The 23,142-nt window shown below is 44.0% G+C and overlaps 1 protein-coding gene and 1 non-coding gene across 3 annotated transcripts in view; one reads left to right on the top strand and one right to left on the bottom strand.

Moving 5' to 3' along the window:
- LOC142587546 (peroxisomal ATPase PEX6-like) overlaps positions 1-15,195 on the top strand; it is a 91,934-nt gene extending 76,739 nt beyond the window's left edge. For both annotated transcript variants that reach the window (XM_075698627.1, XM_075698626.1), the window contains exons 18-23: positions 1,767-1,828; positions 2,641-2,749; positions 3,867-3,983; positions 6,489-6,566; positions 11,832-11,971; positions 14,973-15,195. In XM_075698627.1, coding sequence (XP_075554742.1) covers positions 1,767-1,828; positions 2,641-2,749; positions 3,867-3,983; positions 6,489-6,566; positions 11,832-11,971; positions 14,973-15,133 — 667 coding nt within the window. In that variant the 3' untranslated portion in view covers positions 15,134-15,195. The remainder of the gene's footprint in view (positions 1-1,766; positions 1,829-2,640; positions 2,750-3,866; positions 3,984-6,488; positions 6,567-11,831; positions 11,972-14,972) is intronic.
- A 5,727-nt stretch (positions 15,196-20,922) lies between these two features.
- On the bottom strand, positions 20,923-20,994 carry TRNAP-AGG (transfer RNA proline (anticodon AGG)). Its single transcript has one exon. It is a non-coding gene; the product is annotated as a tRNA-Pro (tRNA).
- Between the last annotated feature and the right edge of the window lie 2,148 nt (positions 20,995-23,142).

The following is a 23,142-nucleotide window of genomic DNA, read 5'->3' as shown; positions in this document are numbered from 1 at the left end:
CAGCTTTTGGTGTTTTGCTGCTTTCACCTCCGGGATTTTTTTTTCCATAGTGTGCCAGCAATAACGCATCACATGGAGGTTTACAAAAGCACACTTGACTTCTGTTTCAAGAAATATTGCACTTCCTAATGACTGTTTCTATGACCTTGCCTATCTGGAATTCGGGGACGGGAAAATATTCGCATTCAAGAAAACAGAAAATAAAAAGTGAGCCGCTAATATTGTAATAATGAAAGCTGTTCACAATGAACCAGTCGAAAAGATTCTAGAAATTCCGGCAGTATATTCCGGGAAAAAAAAAATTTGCCAAGGAAAGGGTTAATGGTACTTCAGTATGGTTTCTGTAAAGTCTCTTGCAATCTTTTTGCACTTCAGTTGGACATGTCGTGGCTCCATCAAGACTTTCTCCCCACTTTTGTGCCTGTGCTTGCTGTAGGATAATGCCAAGCAATATGGCATGAGAAGTGCAGTGATGATCAAGATGACATTTGTTACATTGCTGGGCAGCAGCTTTCATATTGGCTGTACTCTGGCTGCGCATCTACCTCTTTTGTTCATGCTTCTGCTTTGCTACATTGCGCTGGGCTTAGGGGAAAGGGAACAGAGAAAGAAGGAAAAAAAAGAGGTATAAGTGATGCACATGCTGATATGATGGTGTTTTCAGTGCAAACAACGCTGGTCACATGCATTGATCTTTGCTCAGTGGCTATGGTGTTAGGCTGCTGAGCACGAGGTCGCGGGATTGAGTCCTGGCCACGGCGGCCACATTTCGATGGGGGCGAAATGCGAAAACACCCGAGTAGTTAGATTTAGGTGCACATTGAAGAACCCCATGTGGTTGAAATTTCCTGAGTCCTCCACTACGGCGTGCCTCATAATCAGAAAGTGGTTTTGGCACGTAAAACCCCATAATTTAATGCATTGATCTTCTTTATGAAGTGCAGCAGTGCTCTGACAGCTTTCTGCGAGCCTGACCCTCGAGACTGGTGTCTCAACATCCCTGTTCTGTCAGCAGTCTCTTGTCCATCCGGCTTAGTCGTAGCATGTAGTAAATGTATGTCCGTGGTCTTCGTAAAGTGGTCAGTGGTTCAGGGCATAATTCATGGTCCTGTTGTATCTGCAAACAATCGCGCGAGGCACTGTCCATCCTTCTAATAAGGAAACGAAATGCACTTGTTGCAAACACGATGTCCACTTACAGGCAGCGTATTAAGTTTACCTAGCAGTAAGATAGACCAGAGGCCAAGGTCTGAGTCGACCACTTCCAGGGTTTATCATTTTTCCCAGATTTCACATGACTCGTCACTGGACGCTGATGCGTCTCTGGACAACAGCATTTATCACACAGCATCGTGCATACTGTCTTGGCACTTTGCCAGGAAAGCTGTTACCTCTAGACACAAGCAAATCACGCAAAATCTGATTGTATCACTGCAAGTGATCTGCCAACAATAATATCACTCCAGACAGCAACTGAAGTCACAACGAAGGATTGAGGGGGTGCAGAAAGGGCTTGGCAGGTTCCTCTAAATTCCACTGTTTATGTGACGTGATGAGCAAATGGTGGAAGTTACTACTCCACATCGCTTCTTTACCTGCCTCCCTTTCCTCTTCCTTTTCTCTCTTATGTTTTGTTTATTGGGCCAAATTGAGACTATCGTACACAATTAGTGGATGGTTCAGCATAAGGTGCATTATTTGGCATCAGAGCAAGCCTGGAGGAATGCAGCGGTGACTTTTTTTTTTTCTCACCTACCTCTGTGCAGTGTCAAAGGGCCGGAGTTGATCAACATGTACGTTGGGCAGAGTGAGGAGAACGTCCGAGCTGGTAAGTGGGTTTAGCTCTTAAAACTGAAAAGACATTGTAATATGCCTTGTCAGTTTCTCATGGCCTCATATTTTCATACAGGTAGCGCTTGGAGACATAAGAGTAAAATTTCAGTTACGAGAGGCCTAATTTCTTTCAGGGATGTAGGAGAGTGCTTACTGACTTCACTTACTTTCTGGAGAATGCGCATTAATACTTGGATGATGCACTACATTTGCTTATCGATAGTGCGTATCCAGACACAACTGGTTTATCATGTTGTTTTTCTCACTGCAGCGCAGAGATTGCTAGATCGATGCAGTCTCACAATTTTGTTTCAGCAATACAATTCTTCCCTCCAAATTTGCTGCCACGTCTCAACAAAATTTTGTGCCGAGCACATTGGAAGATATATTTTCAAATCGTGTACCAAGGCACCATTCTGAATGTTACCTATACTGTTATGGTATTTTCTGCCTCATCTGTGGCTACGTTTACAAATTGCTGCCTGCTTCGTGGCTTTGCCTCATCACGAGAAACACGTGTTTACTCATTGTAAGCGTGAAAAGATTGTTTCTTCTGACCTGTAGTTCTCGAGGACATGTGTCTGTATTTTGTAATGGTTGTTTTCTTTAATTTAGATCATGCCCATCTGCCTTTCATTCCTCACTTTGAGTTAGTGGTCCTGGCAGAAGCAATATGTGACCGTGTGCACTAGACAGTGGTAAAAGCCAGAAAGCGTGAGCCTGCAAATGGATCATTGCAAAATCTGGTTCCTGGATTATATTTCTGCCTTTAAATCTCGCTGGCTTATCTGTGTGTTTTGACTACAGTGTTCGCTCGCGCCCGAAGTGCGGCGCCCTGCGTCATCTTCTTCGACGAGCTGGACTCCCTAGCCCCGAACCGTGGACGCAGTGGAGACTCTGGAGGCGTCATGGACAGGCAAGTCCCCACGATTGCTCGCATTTGCCGACATGGGATATTGTGGGATGACGCAGAAGATGGGCAACTGGAGATCACATGGAGAAGCCTTTGTCCTGCTGTGGGCATTAGTGGGATGCTGAAGAGAAAAATATTTCGATCTGCATCAGTTAATTACCCTTCTGCAATACCCAAACAAGCCACTGTTGCCATGAAAGGAGGCTCTGCAAGGCAGAAAAGACTAAATAACAAGAAATGCGTAGCACTACTGCCTTAAAGTTTGTGCACCACTTTGTTGTGGTGACATACCCATAGTTTTTGATGGTGCCTGCTTGGGCCTAATTAGTTTTTTATTGGCAAATACGGACTACATTGTTCTCTAGAGGAGCCAAAGACTGAACTTGGCCAGCTTCAAGAACTCTTTAACAAGGCACAATGGCCCAAATAGTGGAGTGGAGTGGGTGTAATGAAAATTTTTCAATGTCACACTGACGCATCAGCGGTGGAGTTCCGGCACTTAAATAAAATCAATTTGAAGTGTGACCTTCATTTTTTTCGTCTATTGATCAACCACTTCGCATGAAATAAAGCTCAATAGACAGCTAAGCGGACAGCGGCCATCTTATGTCTCATTCCAGTTCTGATAAAGCTTGCGAAAGCGACAGCTTTGTCAAGACAGCATCATGAAAACAGAGATCAAAAACAGTGTAAGCCACTTTGCTATCCAAACAAGATGGTGTCTGAGCAGAATGCTCGGAAAGCTAACATAAGGTCATCTGCTGGCGGGAAAGTGTAGTCATGTTTTCTTATGCGGTTAGTGTAAGCTGTGCTGTATTTTTCACAGGTTTTCACACGCAGTGTGCAAACCTAAGATATAGCCATGATATGTGCTTTTCTGGGCTTTTTCTTGTCAGCTTGACTTGTCGCATTGCAGAGACGTCTTCCAGAGAGTTCCACATGCACTCTGTTACTTGGGCTCGAAGTTGTCTTCTTACCTGTCAACACAGACTCTCTCGAGTGCTGGCCAGAATGGGAACACAACCAGCGTTTCTCTTTAGTGTCTCACACTGATGGTGGTGGTCATGACGACTTAATCGGGGCCCTGAGGTACGTCCTCCCCCTTTTTGTTCTCCCGCAGAGTGGTGTCCCAGCTGCTGGCTGAAATGGATGGGCTCAACAAGTCGGCGGACTTGTTTGTCATCGGTGCCACCAACCGGCCCGATCTGCTGGACCCAGCCATTCTGCGGCCTGGAAGGTGTGCCCAATGCTGGTTCTCCCTCTTCGTCGCTCTGCGTCACAACGTTGTCGATACTGTTGCAGCCTGAACAGTCCTTCGCATCTTTTTCCCTTTAGTCCTTTGTGCCTTATCTCTTGAGATATATACCATATTTACTTGCATAATGGACGCACTTGCGTAATGAATGCAGCCCCCACTTTTCCAATCAAGAAGTGTGTTTTTTTCTTCTTCTCGCATGATGATCGCACCCTGAACATGCTGCCCTGAAGTAGGAAACACACGGTACGATTCGGCATCTGATAGGGCATCTGGCGGGTGCGATTGTGTCTGATGCCATGTCGGACGCCGAATCGTACCATGTCTCCCACTTTTATTGTGGTAGCAGCTATATGGATGCTCCAGGCACATCATTGTGGGCGTCGTCACTGCGTGCTGCATGGTGAAGGTGTGAATGAAAGCACGTGAGGAAGCCGACGATCGCGGCTCAATCATGCGCGCCTTCTTTCGTCAGGCAAAGAGCCCTGGGAGGGCGGGGGGAGGCGTTGGTTGTGCTCTGGCAGCAACTGCATATTGCACCACCGCACCCAAGGAGCACCGACAGTCGTGGCTCAATCTCCCGCGTACAGGGGAGAAAAGTGGAAAGGAAACATTCTGTCTTCCGCCACGCGCATGGCACCGGGGGGAGAGGGAGGGAGGTGTGGAGAGGGGGTTACACTGGCAGCTACTGCGCATTGCACGGCCACAGCGCACCCTATCTTCAAAGCGATCTGCATTGGGGGCTGAGTTGATAGCTGCTCATACCTTTGTGCATGCTGCATTCTCGCCACTCAACTTGCGTTGAAGCGAATATTTGCAAGTTTATACGGCCAATAAAACTAATATCCGTCCTTCATGTAGCTGTGTACACGTTTGCTATTGCAATTGATGGTTCACATTTCGGGCGAAACTTACTTATTTAGTGGTGGCCACAGGAAAAAGAAATCCCTAAAAATCCCTAGAAATCCCGCATAAAGAACGCACCCCCCAACTTTGTGCATATCTTTAGGGGTAAAAGGTGCGTCCATTATGCGAGTAAATATGGTAGTTGAACATAGTCGAAATGAAGCCTCATTGAACTTGAAAGTGACTTCGTTATATCCAATATTCAATGCAAGCATACATACCGAAAATGGCAGGAGAAAAGAAAGCCTCAAGGTTTTTTATTTACCTTGTAATATGGAATAATTCATTTAATCATGTGCAGCATGTTGAGGCTTGACAGTGCATGAAAGTGAAAGTTGCCACCTGCCTGAATCATGCGGGATGTTGCAAAAGTAATCCGTACCTTTTCCTCAGAACGAAAGCTTTGCAGATAAAGTTTTGCTAGTTCGACACCAGACTAGCCCAGAAATTGACCTGGTACGAGTCATGTTCCCAGACTGGGACAAATTTAGGCTAGGTTAGGTGCATACTGAATTAATCTGGATCAAGATAAATTTGACTAAGTTATTTACTAACTAAATGAAACAGGCTGGGAGGTGTTTGGGTTAGTATGCTTACAATGTAGCCCACCTGCAAAGCTTTTATTCTGAGGAGCCTGTGTGAGTTTCTTGCCTCTTTGGAAGGAGCATTACATATTGAATCTTGTGTTGTTACCAGGCCACTAACTTTTAAAAAGAGAAACTGTAAAGACAATACTCCTTCACTGAGACATTTCTTGGCATATTTCTGCTAAAGATTTGAGCGAATGCTCATAGCACACTGGTGTGTACATTGTACTTATTTTCTTTCACTTTGCTACCAGCAATGTATAGTGCCAGAAATGCTCATGTAGATTGTTTCTTTCTTCAATGTTTTTGAAAGTGAACAATTGATAAGAAAGCTGTAAAAGAAAAATGCATATTCAGTTCTATACTTCAAATACTCCTTGAGCAGCTTTTATGTCGGAACTAAGCTCATCCCAATTCCTGGTTGATTGCAGTTGTGAACTTCAAGTGACCGATAGATATGCCTTTTCCCATAGCAAGCAGACTTGAATAATCCAGTAACACCACATACCTAGACATAATTAATAAAATAAAGATAAGATTAGTATATTGTTGAGCATCAAATGGATGTCTAGGCCCACAGACAAAAAGCCTATGAAAAGGACTTGACTAATGACCTGTGACCCTGCAGAAAACTTGGATCTTGTGGACAGCACTTTTTAAAGTAAGAAGTAACATATACTCAGCCCCATAAGGCAAGGATTATGGAATGGTTAACGGTAATGGAAATGCAGGAAAAATTTATGCACATAATGTATGCACCAATGAAAAGTGTGCAGTAGGCAGATGGAATTACTTTTAAAAAATGTTAAATAAAAAGAATTTTAAAAAGTAAGAAAAAACCAAATACGTCGTCTTCAAACAAAGCTATTTGCACTATATTTAAAGCTTAAGATATTTACGCGCCCCTAATCTCTGTCGATGTTCTGATTTTCGTTGTCTGAAATGTTGTCGCAATTCCTTTGTCTTGAGCGTATATACAACCGCGCATTTGCAGGTTTGATCAGCTTCTGTACGTGGGTATCCCGTCAGACAAAAAGTCACAGCTCAAGATCCTCAAGGCCTTAACCAGAAAGCAAGTTGCCACTTTTTGTCTCATATGCTTTCTCTCCCTCTCTCTCTCTCTCCGGAAACATAGCAAACCGGTGCACTGACTCAATGGCTGTGGCTTGCTGCTGCTAAGCATTGTGGGTTTGATTCCCTACTGTGCTGGCCTTGTTTAGATGACGGTGGAAGACAGAAAGGCTCATGTGCTAGATTTATGTGTGCTAGGTGGTTCGAAAAAACATTCTTGTCATTACTTATATTAAGCAAGAGCAAAAGCAAGTGACATACAGTAAGACAACAAATTTGGAAGTATTACCTTAGTATTTAAGGTGTTTCAATAAACATCATCAATTATGATAAGGAAATTTCTTCTATCAGGTCATGGTTAACATGCTTGTTTAGGGAATTATGCTTTCTGATGATTTTGGAAAAGTCATTCATGCAGTAGTGCCTCAAAGCAACTGGTTTTCCACTAACCTGTGGTACCTGACTGCTTGTGAACAATTAAAATTGATGACAGTAAGAAATATTAGGCAGTATATTTACTTATCCTTGAAATTAAAATAATGGTCACTTTTTACTGGTTCTGTCATGTTTGCAATAATGGAACATGCTGCATTATTGCAGCATTACACCACAAACTCGAGACACACTCCTCAGTGGCTATGGAAAAGGGGTATAAAGACCCTGTTGGCATTAACATTTTTGTTGTATGCTAAGAATATAGTCGACTTCCGTTAATTCTTTCTCAACGGGCCCTACTGTATTGATCTAGTTATCTGGCAGGCCGAGTTAAAACCACACCGCTGTCTTATTTGCCAGTACGTTTACTCGTCTATAACATTCTCCCATATGTAATTCACCCAATTTTTGTTGATTCGTAGTAGAAAACAATGCGCACCCAAACTTAACACCCACCTTATTGTACAGAAGCATAAAAAATCTAATTAGTGCACCTCCAATTCTGGCACTATAACTAATACGAAACCTGCAGAATTCACCTTCACAGATCGGACATTAATAAGCTTGTGCAAATATTCAATGTTTTTGAATGTTTGATCAGATATTAATTGTGCTATTCAATATTCATTCTGGCTCGAATTTCAATATTTGAAGTAAACAAAACAAACAAATATATGTATCTTAGTGCGTATGAGCAGCAGCCCCAATCAAAACAACCCACACAGAAGAAAAACGTTTCAGCAGCGATTTAGCAGTAAGTGCCAGAGAAATATGTTAGCATTACATCGCACTTTTTTGAAGTCCCGTATTCGTGATTTCGACCACATCCAGCGTTTTGCAAGGTGTCATTCAGGAGCTCACCCAACACATGGCCTGCCTCTTTGAGGAGCGAAGTGCAACTCGTGGTGATCTGGAGTCACTTGCGCTATAGTATATGCACGCACACGCTCTTCCAAGCTTTCACGTCCCCTCTCCACCTCTACCACATGACCGGCTTCGTACGCTTCCCACACCTGCACTTTTTCCCACTGCACCACTCCTAATGCTAAAGCATAAAAAAAGAAATCCATGCGCATAGCCCGCAGAAATTACAGACAACAGCGCCGACACCTTTGAGCTTTCGTAAATGAAGCCTGAAAGCAATGATGGAGGCAAAAGGCATAGCACATCAGAAACAGGACAAAAGAAGAACATAGACGACACACACGTTTGGCGTTAACTTTCAACGAGTATTTATTTGCGGGATCACCAGCAGACATATATACCCTTCTCCCGCATGCATTAGAACACGTTCTCTGAGCAACCTGACAGCATCTCTCGCAGCAGTATGTGAAATCTGTGTTAAATAATCATGCCAGGCACATAAATTCCACCTCTTTTCATGATAATGAGATGGATGGGTTGCTGATACAAGACCCACTGAAGGTGGTTATGTGATATGCTTGAATGATGAGCCTGGTCATCTCATTAAGGCTTTTTCCTAGGATGGCTGTATGTTTAAAGAGAGGCCGACAGGGGCACCTTTTGCAATGCTGTGCAAGAAAAGCATTGACCTGCTCTTTGTTTAGGTTGCTATTATGCTCTCTTAGCTAGCTTATCATTAAGGCATTGTCTGGTCTGGCCGGTGTAGCGAGCTCCGCAGGTTATAGGCATCTGGTGCATGACACCTGTTATACACCCTACAAGCTTAATTTGGTTGTTCTTTTCACAGGCCATCTTCCTTGAACCTACTGGTGCGGTCTTTCTACACAGACTGCTTAATTTGTTAGGTGCTGAAAACACCACAGAAATGTTATTGCGTTGTGCTATTTTCTTGAGTCAATGCGACAATCCATGCATGTACAGTATGACTGCTACCCTATTCTTCTCTGTATTGGGGCACACTGGCGAGGAAATGTTTGATTGAAGTTGCTTCAGTAATCCCCGGCCACCGATACGATGATATGACTAGGGTATTCAGAGTCACGAAGACGTTTCACTTGTTGTGTGAAGCTTACATTGATTAGATACTGGCACAATTTCTTTAGAGCATTGATTAAGCATATCTTTACGATGCCTCTCTTGACAAGCTTAGAGTGCGAAGAATGAAATGAGAGCAATAGTTTGTTAGCATGCAGATGATAATAGTAGCGTGATGTTATTGGGGCCGGATTACTCCAGAAAAAGGGAGAAGCAGCACGCGGAAGCACAAACACACATCATACTTGTATTGACGCACACAACACAGATAATGGCATGCACACGTGACAGTTCCCCAAAATGCCTCATAGACGACATGCACTATATCTATGGATCGGTGGATTATGATTCGCCTACAGTTCCGGCGCAAGCGTGTGTCACCGTGTCTGAGACCTCGTGGAACTGATGTCGGCCAGCCGGGTCGGACAGCCGGGTCGGACCGCCTCGCGGGGCTCAGGTGGCCCTGCTCAACAGTTGATAGATGGGAGCCTCCGCGTGCCCGGTTTCCCTCCGGCGGGGTATGCGCTCGGGAGCCCACGGCCGCAGTCACCGGGTCGCATCCACAGCTGGCAGGGTAGCCCCGTGGCCGCTCACTCGAACGCTCGATCGCTCCGGTTCAGGACCGCCAGCCCTCCTGGACCAGTGCCCAGCGGAAGAGCGGGGCGAGGTAACCTCCCAGCGGGCGACAGCGCTGACTAGGGTGTGGCGTATTGGCGCGGGCGGTGATAGCTCCTATGGGCCAGCTGCCAGTGAGGAGCCTGTTTTCCGTCGAACGCCGAACCTCGCGCACTGCTCACGCCACGGGGCCACGGGCCACGCTCCCGTGCGCCACGCTTTTTTTGAGGCGCCACTGCCGACGCTCCCAAATTGGTGTCGATGATGATGATGGTCCTCTTCGCCACCGCACGGTGCACTGTCTTCATATCTTTATGCTTCCACTCCCACGTACCATATATTATGACAAGTAGCATGTTTGAGGGTCATTTACAACAATCTGTACGTCTAAAAACACTATGACACCATCACTACGTAACTCAAAAGTAATCTCGAGCGGCCTAAGACACTCCCGTACAACGCACAGTACACTGTTGCATTCCTGCTTAAGATGTTGGTACTTACAATCAAGGATGAGCAGGAAATCGTCAACATATCGAAATACCTTAAGAACACTTGAATCTTTTAACCTTTCGTCTAGGCATCTGTCCAACATGCCTAGATATAGATTACTTAAGACAGGGGCAAGGCAGGAACCGATATGCACTCCGTTTTTCTGCAGGCATGGTACACCATTCCAAGTCACAAAGGTAGACGACAAATAAAAACCTAAAGGTTCTAAAAAGTTAGCCACAGGAGTTCCTGCTTTGTTTTGAACGCACACAACGCCAAAGTTGTCAATCCGATGTTCAACGCAAGTCATAAGTCCAGTCCACGGTAATGAGTAGTATAGGCCTTTGATGTCGATGGAAAAAAAATTTTAGTCCTTTGTTAGCATGTGAGTTGACTTATTCTAAAACCTGCTGAGAGTTTTTAACAAGGAATGGATCCTTAACGTCCTTAACGTAAATGCGCTACGCCTTTTGCCTCCATCATGATATACTGTTGCGACTGGGGGTCCGAAGATGTGGAATATACTTTGATCGTGGAGGAGTAAAGAAATGTGGAACTGGGCCCAATATCCAAGACATTTTACAATCAAGTTTATATGACATATTCACAAGAAAGTTCAGAGTAGTACAGAAAGAGTTCACGAAAAAGTTGTAGCAGCCAATCTCTCTAGCCGTCCGTCGCTCTTTTTATCCCCTGCGTGGCCATTGTTCAGTTGCCTCCCCCAATCTTGCATCAAGAGGCCGATGACCTGAGGTCCCACCAATCCAGAGGTTTATTGCCCTTTCCCTTCAAAGGGAGTTTTGTCAGAAACACATGCACATCACTGGACACAAACACTGACCCCGTCTCCGGCATTGACGCGCCAATTTGTGCGGCTGACAGGTGAAGGACCGTCACCTTGCTAATTGCCCAAACCTCTCTTGACAGAGGTACACCGCTGGTGGCCATAAATCATCCCATTTGAGAAACAACCTTGACGAGGCTGTCGGCCCGTTTCTCATGATCACACTATCCGTGACTGGAGGTTGTCACGGGATGAGCAGCCGATCACAACAATACCAACAAGCCCAACGTGCAACTTAAGTCAACAGAAAGCAATGTGTCATTGTCACCACCCTAGGCTAAAACCTGTTTTGCCGCCATGTTGAATGAGAATAGTAATGACAGTAGGCTTTGCTAGTGCCGTGAACACGGCTTCAAATCTGATTGTAACATGCAGGCAATTTTCATACCAATTTTCTTGGAAGAAAATGCATGCATTAGAATCAGGTAACTACTTATCATCCATATTTTTTTGCTTAGAAATCTGCCAAAGGAGGGCCAAAACCTGGGGTTTTTGGCAAAAGATAACACGTCATCGATGCATTCAGTGTCCCCTAGCGCCGCCAAGGCACACGCTGTAGCCATTGAGATTACAGCTCGAATTGCAACTGTAGTGACCGTTAGGGCCAGGTGCACGCATGCTGACCAGCCAAGTTTAAATTATCTAAGTGATCTGAAAGCCAAAGTTCAGGTCCATGGAAAAATACAGGCACCAGCCGGGGAACTTCTGCTGGGGTCAGATTACTAAAATAATTTCATTAATTGTAGTCAAATTAATGGAAGCCTATTGTAGTAGTACAACGGGCGAAAAGAAAAAAAAGAGTGCTTGGGCGTAAATCAAATAGTGATGAACAACTAAGTGAGCCAGTTAAAAATGAAGCGCCGTGTTCAGTGACTTGCGGTTCCCCTGCTACCTGTCAAACTGAACACCGCTTGTCCTCAGGTTCCGGTTTGCCAAGGACCTGGATCTGGCTTCTGTTGTCGACGAGTGCCCGCCGGGTCTGACAGGGGCCGACTTCTACTCGCTCTCATCATCTGCAATGGTGCGTGCTATGAAGCGACACATCGACCAGCTGGAAAGAGGTGAGAGTCATGGTGCGAACCACATGCTTGAGCACCTTCGGAACGATTCTGAGCACACCAATCAAGTCCTTGTGCCTTACTGTCAAGATATGTCATCGGAGCTTGGGAAGACTTGTCACGAAACAGCACTCCCTTATGAAGAAGAATATGCAGGGTGTGCCAGCTATCATGCATAAGGCCTTAAGAAAGGACACCGTTTTACATGAATGAGGCATCCACGTGTTTAATAAAAAGTAATTCACTAAACTTTTTAAGTTTCTAATTGTCAGGATGTCAATTTGTCAATTAGTAAGTTGTAGAGGATGGAAAGGGACATCAAAGTAAGATGTTTCTATCAGGGTGCACATAATGTGTTTATATGCTCAGGCGATGAGAGAAAGCCCCTCAAAATTAAAGAAAATACCATGTGACTATGCACCTGCAAGCGCAAGATAGCAACACCATTAAATAGTCTAAGGGGGAAAGCAAGCTGGGCCGCGCGGCCACAATAACGGGACAAGTGTTCTTTCCATGAGGCACCATCAGCTCCTGGCGATTATTTCGCACCAACAAGGAAACATGCTACCCTGAACACTCAGCCTCAAATGAACCGCATGCTTTTAAACTGAGAATGTTTGATGGCGCTGCAACTCTGTGTGGGTAGGTGCATAGCCACACAATATTTTCGTATTTTACTGCCTTTCTTTACTAGAAAATTTACGCACACAATTTTTACCTGGCTGGAAACATATTATTTTGATGTCTCTTATGATTCTCTACTGTTCTCTGATTGACAAGTCATCAATTACAGCAACAATTAAAAGAGTGAGCCAACTCATGTTCCACCACTGTTTCACCAGTATTCTACCAAGTGTTCCTCGAACAAGAGCACCAGTTTTGCATAATTGTTACAGCTAAAATGCTGGCTTTGTGCTGTTTGTGCTGAAATTTCTCATCAATGTAACATTTTGCGGTGCATTCAGCTTAACGGGGTCCTTGGTGAAAAAACAGTCTGCGGCTAGCATATGCTGCTGTTAATATCTCAGCTAAATTTTGCTGTCATGTGCAGTCCATGAAGGTCGGAAGTAGAGTGCAAAGTCACCTTTTTCTCGAACACTCTCTTTTCAACAGAAGCCTTCTATTCGCTTTTTTCGAATGCTATATTTTGTCGTATAGCGTATTCCCATACATGGCTGCTATTGGTCAATAGCTGACATCAATCAAGAAGGCTGCTTGGATCAGTATGCTTCCTCCTACTGTTAATGTGTATATTTATTGATGCACTTTAATGAACAGGCTGAAGTAAGTGAAAATCTGCTTTCAAATTTCGAAAATAATGACCTAGATCCGGAAGAATCTGACTATCGTGTGCTCACACTTGGCCGCTCGTGTGAGAACTAAAAAAGAAATTTTTACGGCATCCACAAGCTTATGTTTGTGCTCCTCGAATTTGGCCCGGGGCAGCAGCTTCTTCGAGCGAGGCATTTTGGCAAGAAGTTTTGATGTGCCCACTCAGTGCTAATCGTTGCAGCACGAGATGCAGGCACGCCTCAAATGGGTAGGGCCTGTGCGACCAGAGACGCACATTGTCGTTTTCCTATTGCATAGTGTTTTGAGACTGCGACTGAGAGTACAAACGAAATTGAGCTGGTGGGCAACACCGGAAAACGATGCCTATGGTGCCACCAGAGTGATACGTGATACTCCCTGTGCACCACATGCAGCAGGGAACGTTTGGTTTGTCGCCCGTTAAAAGTGTGCAGTACGCTTCCAACGGCACTGTGGCCCATGCGCTGTGAAAGAGAGAAGTGAAAATTCTTATCGCAGTAGGGTTTGTGGCAATCGCTGTGGATGCGGCGTGCGATGACCCTGGAGGAGATTTGCTGGTACCGGAATAAGAAACTCGGGCGGGCAAGTATTGCGGAGAAGCTGCCGCGGCGGGCGGCTACTGTTCTCAGTCACGCGCACCTCACACCTTTTCTTATTTACATGGGATGCAGTGGCCAGGAAATGTATCATACGATGGCAGTTCGGGAATCCACTGAACGTTGGTGCTGAAAGATCGTGTTTTTGGGAACATATGAACCGGTAAAAAAAAAAGAAAGCATAACTGTATTGGGCCATTTTTTGTGTTGTAGATTGCGCACGTTGGCGCTGGGAAATCGTACATAACGAGATCGTATCAACAAGGTTCCACTACACTAGTGAAGCAATCTTGGCTAAGCTGCAGAGTTGGTAATCGTCTTATTTTCTTATTAGCAGCCTTTAAATAGGACCTTTTCGATGGGGCTGAAACGTAAGAACGCCCACGTACCGTTTACTTGGTGCACATTAAGAGCCCCAGGTGGTCAAAATTCATCTGGAGAACCTTACTACGGCATGCCTCATAATCATATGAAGGTTATGGCATGTAACAGCCCCAAAAGCTTTAACTTTAGCAGACGGCACACGCACCTGGTGGTTAACAGATACGATGCGAATTCCAATGCGCCACCTCCAGGAGTTCTCATCGCGCTACAGAAAAGCACGGGCACCACCAGTCTTGAGGTCATGCCAACAAGCCATGCTGGTTCTTGGCATTATGGGTTATGCGTTACTTCCAGTGAGGGCTAAAGGTGGTGTTTTATGCAGTCTTGGTATAAAAATTATCTATGTTTTCTAGCTTTCCATCAAGTGTACATCCACTTGTCTTTCAAACATGAAATTTTCCGCAGAATCTGCTCTCTATGTGTACTGTCTGAAACTACTCTGCGCAGTTTCAAAGTTTTGTTGCAATTGCCCTTTAATAACCTACTCAGGCCTGTGAAGTATAATCTATCTGTGACTGGTCACGGGTGGCTAGTCATTCAGTTCACTGTAGATACTTTCAAGTACTTCTTTTGTCTATCTTGTATTTATTTTCTTTGTTAACTACTACTGTTTTGTTTAATGGCTTTGTGCACCATGTCTAAGGTGGTGATCTGTTAGCAGTCACTTATAACTAGTAAAGAATGAAGAACATGCTTACTTTGTTTGCATGCAGGACTTTTGGCAGCAGACGACCACCGCATTCTGGTTACCCTGGAAGACTTTCAGGCAGCCCTCAAGCATCTCGTACCTTCCGTCTCGCCAGCCGAGCTGGAGCACTACAAGGACATACAGCAGAAGCTGGCTATGCCCAAGGCTGTCACTGTGATAACGTGAATTTAGTGTCGAGTGAGGTGCTCTCGCAGTTCTGCTGAATAAATCTGTGATAGTTTTTTTTTTTTTTGCCAAGGCCATGTATCAGTTTATAAATACAAATAAAAAAACTTACAAAGAAAAAAATATTTTTCAGAGATGTGTGCCATTTCTGCAACGACTGACATATGAAACAAAAAGGAGTCATTTCGGTCTTCTTGCTAATAATGAAAGTGAGAGAGACATTTTTTATTTTTTATTTATTTTATTGTACCCTCAAGACCGAAGTATTACAGAGGGGAGTGGGTAAAAAATATACACAAGTAAATAACGAAGCAGCAAAAAATGGTTAGTTATTACTGCAAAACTGATTAGTTAATTGCATCCGGGAGCGATGATGTCTGTTAAGGCCGAACGAAACGTTGAGTTGTCCTTGATTGCGACAACTGTGCCGGGAAGGTGGTTCCATTCCTGAAAGGTCCTAGGAATAAATGATTCGTTGCAGGTTCTGGTGTGGCATTGAATGATTCCAACCTTATGTCTATGATCGATGCGAGAGGAAATGTAGGTAGGACAGGATATAAGATTATCGCGCATTTATTATGATAGAGAAGCTGAGAGGTTGGCCTGAATCAAAGTTCTGACCTGCGGCTCCCCACTGGGGAAGGGAGACAGGAGTAAAAAATGCAGAGAGAAGTCTTGATTACGTAGATGAAAATGTGGCGAGTCAACTTGAAGAGCAAAGGCTCTTCAAAGTCTCAGATCCAGACCACTCTCACGCAATAATTTGATGAGAGCCTTTAGAACATCATGCTCATAAGATTCTGGCCAAGGTCCCAATAGAATCTCTTCAGGTAAAGGTTGAATGGTAAACTTGAACAAATGTTGCGCCAATGATTGTGCTTGCACAGCATGTCGGTGCATGTTCTATCATCATAGCATAGCGCTATCAGCAGCATAGATGATGCTGCTGGTCGTGTTATAAAACATAATAACACTGGCCGGCTTTTACAACTTTATCGTTAAATGTTAGGTTTATAGATCTGGTGATTTACGATTGTCCTAATGACCCGGGTAATGTTTTTTCATTTTTTTGTACTGTGTCTAGTTTGGGAAAAATTGATTTCAAAAGTATTCAAAAGACGGTCGCTGACCGATGTCTCAACCTAATTTTTCAGAACCGGGGGCTTATTCAGGTCTACCCACAGCAGCAGCACCCGCTTGTTGAGCCGGTGTGTGAAGGCAGTCAAATTTTTGCACCCATTATATGAATGTTTCATGAGTTCGACGGTACGTAAAGTACAGTCAAACCCGGATATATTAAACCCAGATATAATAAATTGTGTATAACGAATAGCTGTAAAATACCCATAAAACTATTAATCCTAATCAATGGAATGAGATTTCACTTAACAATAATGCCGGACTTCCGATCCCTGAGACTGAGGTTGCAGGTCTTCTTAACACATTTAGTTCGGTTTTTACTAATGAATTGCCTGATGGCATGCCCAATCCACTATACTTCGCGTATCCGCTCATGCAAAATATCACATTCGATCCCGTCGACCTTGTCAAAGTAATTGAATTATTGAAGAACTCGTCATCCACGGCAGTAGACGGTATCAATACCAAAGTGCTAAAGAATACTAAACATGGGTGTAGCCTGTTTTTATCACTCATGTTCCAGGAATCACTTAACAGCGCTTCAATTCCACATGAATGGCAGGTGGGCAAAGTCATCCCAGTCTTCAAGAAAGGAAGCCGATCATCACCGAGTAGCTACCGCCCTATTTCCATAGCAATGTGTCTTGTAAAATAATGGAACATATTTTATACTCGCATATTGGTAACTTGCTAACATCCCTCAATTTTTTTCACCCAAGTCAACATGGTTTCCGAAAAAATTATTCCTGTGGCACCCAAGTTGATCTTTTCTTGCACGACTTGCATTTAAACCGAGATCGTAACATCCCGACTGACACAATATTTTTAGATTTTGAAAAAGCATTCGATAAGGTCCCCCATAGTCGTCTCTTAATAATTAAAAGTTATCGCGTCTTAACATTCATCCTTGTGTTCTAAGCTGGATTCTAGGGTTTTTAACTAACCATCAGCAGTTTGTATACACTAACTCACACTCTTCATCCTTAACACCCGTGCTTTCAGGCATACCTCAAAGTACCGTACTTGGTCCCCTCCTTTTCTTAATATACATCAATGACCTGCCTTGTAATATTTTTTCTCATATTGGACTCTTCGCAGATGATTGTGTGCTTTACCGAGCAGTTACCAATTCCAACGACCATTTGGCTTTACAAAATGACCTATTGCACATACAAAACTGGTGTAACACTTGACCCATGTCGTTAAATGTAGCTAAAACCGTGTTAATGTCTATTCATCGTTGTAATTCTGATATGCCTAATTATAGCATCAATAGCATGCAGATTGCAACAACTGATTCAATCAAATATTTTGGTGTGTACATCTCACGTGACTTAACTTAGACCTGTCATGTTAACCACGTAATAAATTCTGCTAATCGTACTCTAGGTTATCTACACCGTAACCTTTTCCTCACTCCTCTCTCTATTAAAGAACTTGCTTTTCTAACCTTTGTGCTGTCCAAGCTGGAGTATGCCGATGCTATTTTTGACCTTCACCACAATAACCTTATTAACACCCTCGAGTCGGTTCAGAACCGCGCGACACAATTTATTCTGCCAACTTATTTGTACAATTCAAGCATCTCGTCGCTAAAAGCCCAAATAATCTTACCCTCTCTAGCTTCATGCCATAGAATAGCACGTCTTAACCTTTTTCATAAATTTTTCCATTCTTTGCCTTTTGACAACCCGTACATAAAAAGAGTGCATCTCATTGCCCGCACCAGTCACTCTAACACAGTTTATCCCCCAAAAGCTCCTACCGTGACTTTTTAGCAATCATTTTTTTCTGGGCACAACACGAGACTGGAATGGCCTGCCCACCGAAGTTGCCGCTATCATCAACCCATTTGCATTCAATCTGCTCATTGAAAATATCTCTTTGTAATTTGTAGTATCTTTCGTTGTCATTAACCCACCACTCCCTCTTGTAATGTCTCAATAAGAGACCTTTGAGGAAATAAATAAACATAAGTGCCTGAAGCAGGTGAAAATGGCACCATCAATACCACTGTAAATGTCGCTGTGACCCAAAGTCTCCGCTCTTCCAAGTTTGGTGCTGCTTGTGTACTGCATCTAAAGCTGAATCATTAATAGTGCGTATATATCCCACAAAGAGCGTGCGTGCTCAAAGCAAACCTTAATTGGATTGGGAAAATGTTTATTGAGCCTGCAGTAAAGCGTGAAAGGCGCGCTTCGGACGTGGCCTACGTCGTCATCGTGGCGGGTGCTCTGCGAGGATCCCCGCTCGCCGTTGCTGGCTCGCCAGGCTCCTGCCTAGCCAGTGCCTCGATGACCTGCTGGACGGCCTGGAGTTGTTTTTCTTGGTCGTCGCTCCGCGTTGCTTCCTCAAGCTGCGGCGGTATACGTCCTGAGTTAGCTTCGTTTGGATGTTTGGAGCAATACCATAGCATGTGCTCGAATGTGGCCATCTCCCTGCAGCACGCTCTGCACTTGTCATGGGGGTGCGATTCTGGGTGCATTCTATGCAATAGCGCCAGGCTTGGAAGCGTTCTTGTTTGTAGTTGCCTGAACAGCACGGTCTGCGACCTGCTCAGCCCTTTGCAGGGCGGCGGGAGAAGTCTGCGGGCCAACCGAAAGCCTTGGTCAGTTCGTTATATCGGTCGTTCGTTTGTTCGGTCAGCGTTTTAGAAATCCAAACAGACTCAACTCTTACAGCAAACAGCACGTAGGTTTTTGTTGTTGTGATACCCACTGCCCCAAGTTAGCGTCATAGAGGTTGATTGAAAAGCAGCACATACCTACCCGCTGGCACATATTCACTGGCACTCACCCAGTGGTACATGCACATGTTAGCAACAAAGTGTTCCATTGAAGAGTAACACATACGTAGTGGGCCCAACAGCATTGGGCCCACTACAGTGTCCACAACACAACAGTGTCCTCAGCGGCACATATTTTTAGACTGCACCATCTTAGCGATCGGCCCACGAAAACAGCCAGATACAGGACGAAAACTGGATTGACTCGAAGAAGAATGTTTCGCACTAAAATGTATGCTATCTAGCCCTGGCCCCATATTTCCTACAAATTTTAAAGTTCACAGGTGCAGCATACTTCTTCAACTGGTACTACTGCACTTAAATGATGCAGTTTTTATGAACAACTTCGCATTCAGCAGATATCAGAGTGAGATTTTCAGAAATTGTCTCGTTAAGTTTTATGCATTGTGCAGCAGTAAATGCACATTCTCGCTGCAACCCTGTTGCTGTAGTCATCTTTTGCAGCTTGTCATTCTTAGGTTATGGGTAAGTTGTGTTAATCCTCAACAGATATGTGTGCCAAGAGTAATGTCCATTAATTCATGTATATATTGTAGCACATGAAAATTTGTGAATGCTGTTATATTTGTGATGTGGTTAACTCAATTTAGCTGAGTTATCTCGCGCGTATTTTCTCTATAAATGTCTGACAAAAAGATTGCACCTGCAATTTCTCTAGGCTGACAATTTAAAAAAAGTGGGGAAGAATGCTACATCTGCATACCTGTCAACTCACCTGAATTTTTCGTAAATTTTACAAATGTGGGCTCATCCTACAATTTATCAGCTGCTGCGTCAAGTTCTACCAAAAATAAATTCTCTTGACGTGAAAGGTTTGCTTCTCAGTTTCCTACTGACAATTTTAAAAGTCTGCTGATTGTGAAATTAAGTCAAGGGTACCTACTTGTGCACGCAGAGCTTTAGTTTGCAAATTCAATCCCACCCGTGGTGGTCGCATTTTGATGGGGCGATATGCAAAGATGCTCGCATACTTAGATTTAGGTACATATCAGAGAACCACAGGTGGTAAAATTTAATCTGGAGTTCCCAACTGCGGCGTGCCTCAAGCTGATTCTGGTTTTGGCCCACAAAACCACATGATTTACTTTTAATTTTTCTTGTAAAGGCTTGTTACTGTGAGCAAGTTTACAGAGACGGAAGGAGGTGAAATTGGCAACAGCAAATTCATTGAAAAAGTCATTGTGATTTAAAAACAATGCGTTATCAGACTCTATCGTTCCAAGTTTGCGGCTGCTGGAGTGCTGCATCCAAGGGCAAATGGTCATTAAATGTGGTCATCAACTGTTGTGCCCTCAGTATCTTCGCAAATTTTAAAGTTCAGCTTGGCAGGTAGGTACATGTGATAGCATATTAAATTCCCGATGGTACCAATGTGTATGTGTCATGTGCTGGGCATGTAATGGTCCGTGCACGTGCCACCTTGTGTTGCTTGGTTTGAGGTGTTGCGACGCCCGATTGCTAGCTATCGCATTTGTTGTAATTCACAGTGTGCTGGCAGATACACTGACAGGTGCCTACTTTTTTCGTGGTGTCACATGTTTGTCAAGTAAGCGTTGTGCTTCTTTTTTTGCTTACCAGCACAAATGAAACAGGCATGCTACCAAGTACTGCAGTTACTGCTTGGTCAAGGCTGTCTGACAACCAGGCAGTTCCTAGGTTTAGCTTCATATATGCCTTCAGGGAACAGGAATGTGCTTGGCTGGATGATAAGTATGGTTGCTGCTAGCATCTGCATGCAATAGTTGTAGAGGCCAGCCAGCACGGCTTTAGTGCTTTGCTAGCATCTAAAATTCAAATAAAAAATAAAAATAAAGAAGTAGTCAAAAAGTAAAAAAAAAAGCTCGGGCTCGTCCGGGATTTGAACCCGGGACCTCTCGCACCCTAAGCGAGAATCATACCCCTAGACCAACGAGCCACGTTCTCCGGTGGGAAATTATGACATATCCGACAGGTTGCGCTATCGTATTTGCTTGCCTGGTGGTTTTGCGTATGTGGTCTATTGTCCGCATTGCATATTTTTTGCTCCATTGGATGAACTACAACGTAATTTCTAACGCAATTGAGGTTGCCTACATGGCCCGGCATAAAGAATAAACGTTTTCCCATCATCCACCATTTATGCTGCTGAGCTCGAGGCCGCATTCCGATGGGGCCTCGATGGGGCCTCGAGCCACATTTGCCTTCTCTGTACATATTGTCTTGCGTATTACTTTTTAAGCGCGCCAATGCGAATTCTCCGTAGCTGTTCCTGGGCACTATAATAAACATTTTATTATTATTGTTGTTATTGTTGCTGCTGCTGCTACTGTTCTGCAGTTCAGCCGTGAGTGTGCGGCCCACTCACCGGTAGGTGATGCTTTCCATTATTTTTAAGGTCCCAAGATTATGGGCCTTCCGATGTAGTCAACTAGGAGCCTTCGAGTTCACTGTACTTCCATTATGCCGCAGTTCAGTTTTGCGCATCCATGGCGTCCTCTATATGTAGGTTTTACTTTCAGCGCGCACATAGACAAAAGGGCCGAAATAACGACGAAGACAAGCGCTGACTTCCAAATGATTTTTTTTTTAATTCGAATAGCAAGCATATATAACCAAGACAAAAGCGCCCCTCCAGAAGAAGTGGCCAGCATGAGTACACATTCAAAATTCAAACAAAACATAACCACCTGCTAAAGAACGACAGTGCACGTGCGATCTCAAGAAAGCAAGGTTATCTGTCAATGTAATTCACGGCTTTCTATGATAGGATACAACTTTAAAAAAAAAGCAGTTGGCAACCAAGGCACATGGACCGCACGGGGTTGTTACTCCACCAGCCAATTATAGAAGCAAACAAAATTGTCGTCAAGCGACTATTCAAAATGATGTTGTACTTGATACCATTTGTCGTTTGTCGCGTTCGAACGCAACAAACGTTGTTGGCGTTGCAGCGTGTAACCTATATATATTCAACCGCGTCATCATTTTGCGATGCTAGAGACAAGCCAACTGAAAGCGGAAACGAAAGATCATCACATTGAAACAGAAAGCAGCTATCGTAAACGCAATCGTGTCAGATGCTAAGTTGTGTGTTGAGGACGCCAAAATTTATTTTGCTGTTTTCTCTTCAGCGCACGTCGGTACAATCCCTGAGGCCACGCCTAGCTGCACTACCCTGCGCGGTGCAGCAATCAGAGAAATTGCGATGGCGGTTGTGAACCTTTGCTTATGCGCAGCTACGCGCAACGGTGAGAAGGAACAGTGTTGGACGGCGCATTCAACGCACATACCCAAAAGTTTTGGCACCGGATGTGTGCCGAACCTCGCGAAATTGCGATGGAGCCTGCAAAGGCCGGACATTTCATGTTTCGGAGAGAAGTCAAGTTTGTATTCCGGAGACAAATCAAGTTCGGCAAATCTATTGGCAGGATAATTTTACTTCGTTGAAACAATGTTTTAAAAGGTGGATGTCTACGTAGATTTCAAGGCGAATTTCACTTTGTTACATCCAATAATCGTTATGTCCCGTTTCGTTATAACAGTTTCACTGTAATATGTATTTGTTAATACCTTTTCTTATCTTTTAATTACAGGTGACAAATCTGAGCTCAAGCAACATTAGGAACAAGCTACATTGTCTGCGGGTGCATCAGCCTGTGGAACTCCCTGAATCTCCCAGCCCCTGTATCGTGAAATGACCAATGTGTGATAACAAACAGGCACAAGGCAAATCTCTAGAAGGTGCATTAGAAACATTTTGCTTATGTAATGGTGTTATTGATTTTATTTATTAAAAAAATTCTTTGAAACCTTTGGCCACTTTAGCGCTTCATTTGTGTGAATCATCATTCTTTTGCTAAGCGTGGCTTTAACATGTGTTATCGCTTTTGCGGCCTTGCCAATACTTCAGTGGTACTATGGTGGGTTGTAAGAAATGGGCCACGGCATTGGTGCTGTCGGTACAGCCATTCTTTGTTCAATATTGCGAGGGTTAGGAACATTCCCATTGATTTGTCCATTTAGCAAGTATCAGGAAACACTCAATTTCTTTATACTTATGCTATAGTGGAAGGGTGTATCATGT

This window comes from Dermacentor variabilis, chromosome 7 (genome assembly GCF_050947875.1).
Source record: "Dermacentor variabilis isolate Ectoservices chromosome 7, ASM5094787v1, whole genome shotgun sequence".
Taxonomy (NCBI): domain Eukaryota; kingdom Metazoa; phylum Arthropoda; class Arachnida; order Ixodida; family Ixodidae; genus Dermacentor; species Dermacentor variabilis.
The sequence above is the reverse complement of the archived record's forward strand: the minus strand, read 5'-3'. Positions and strand labels throughout refer to the sequence as shown.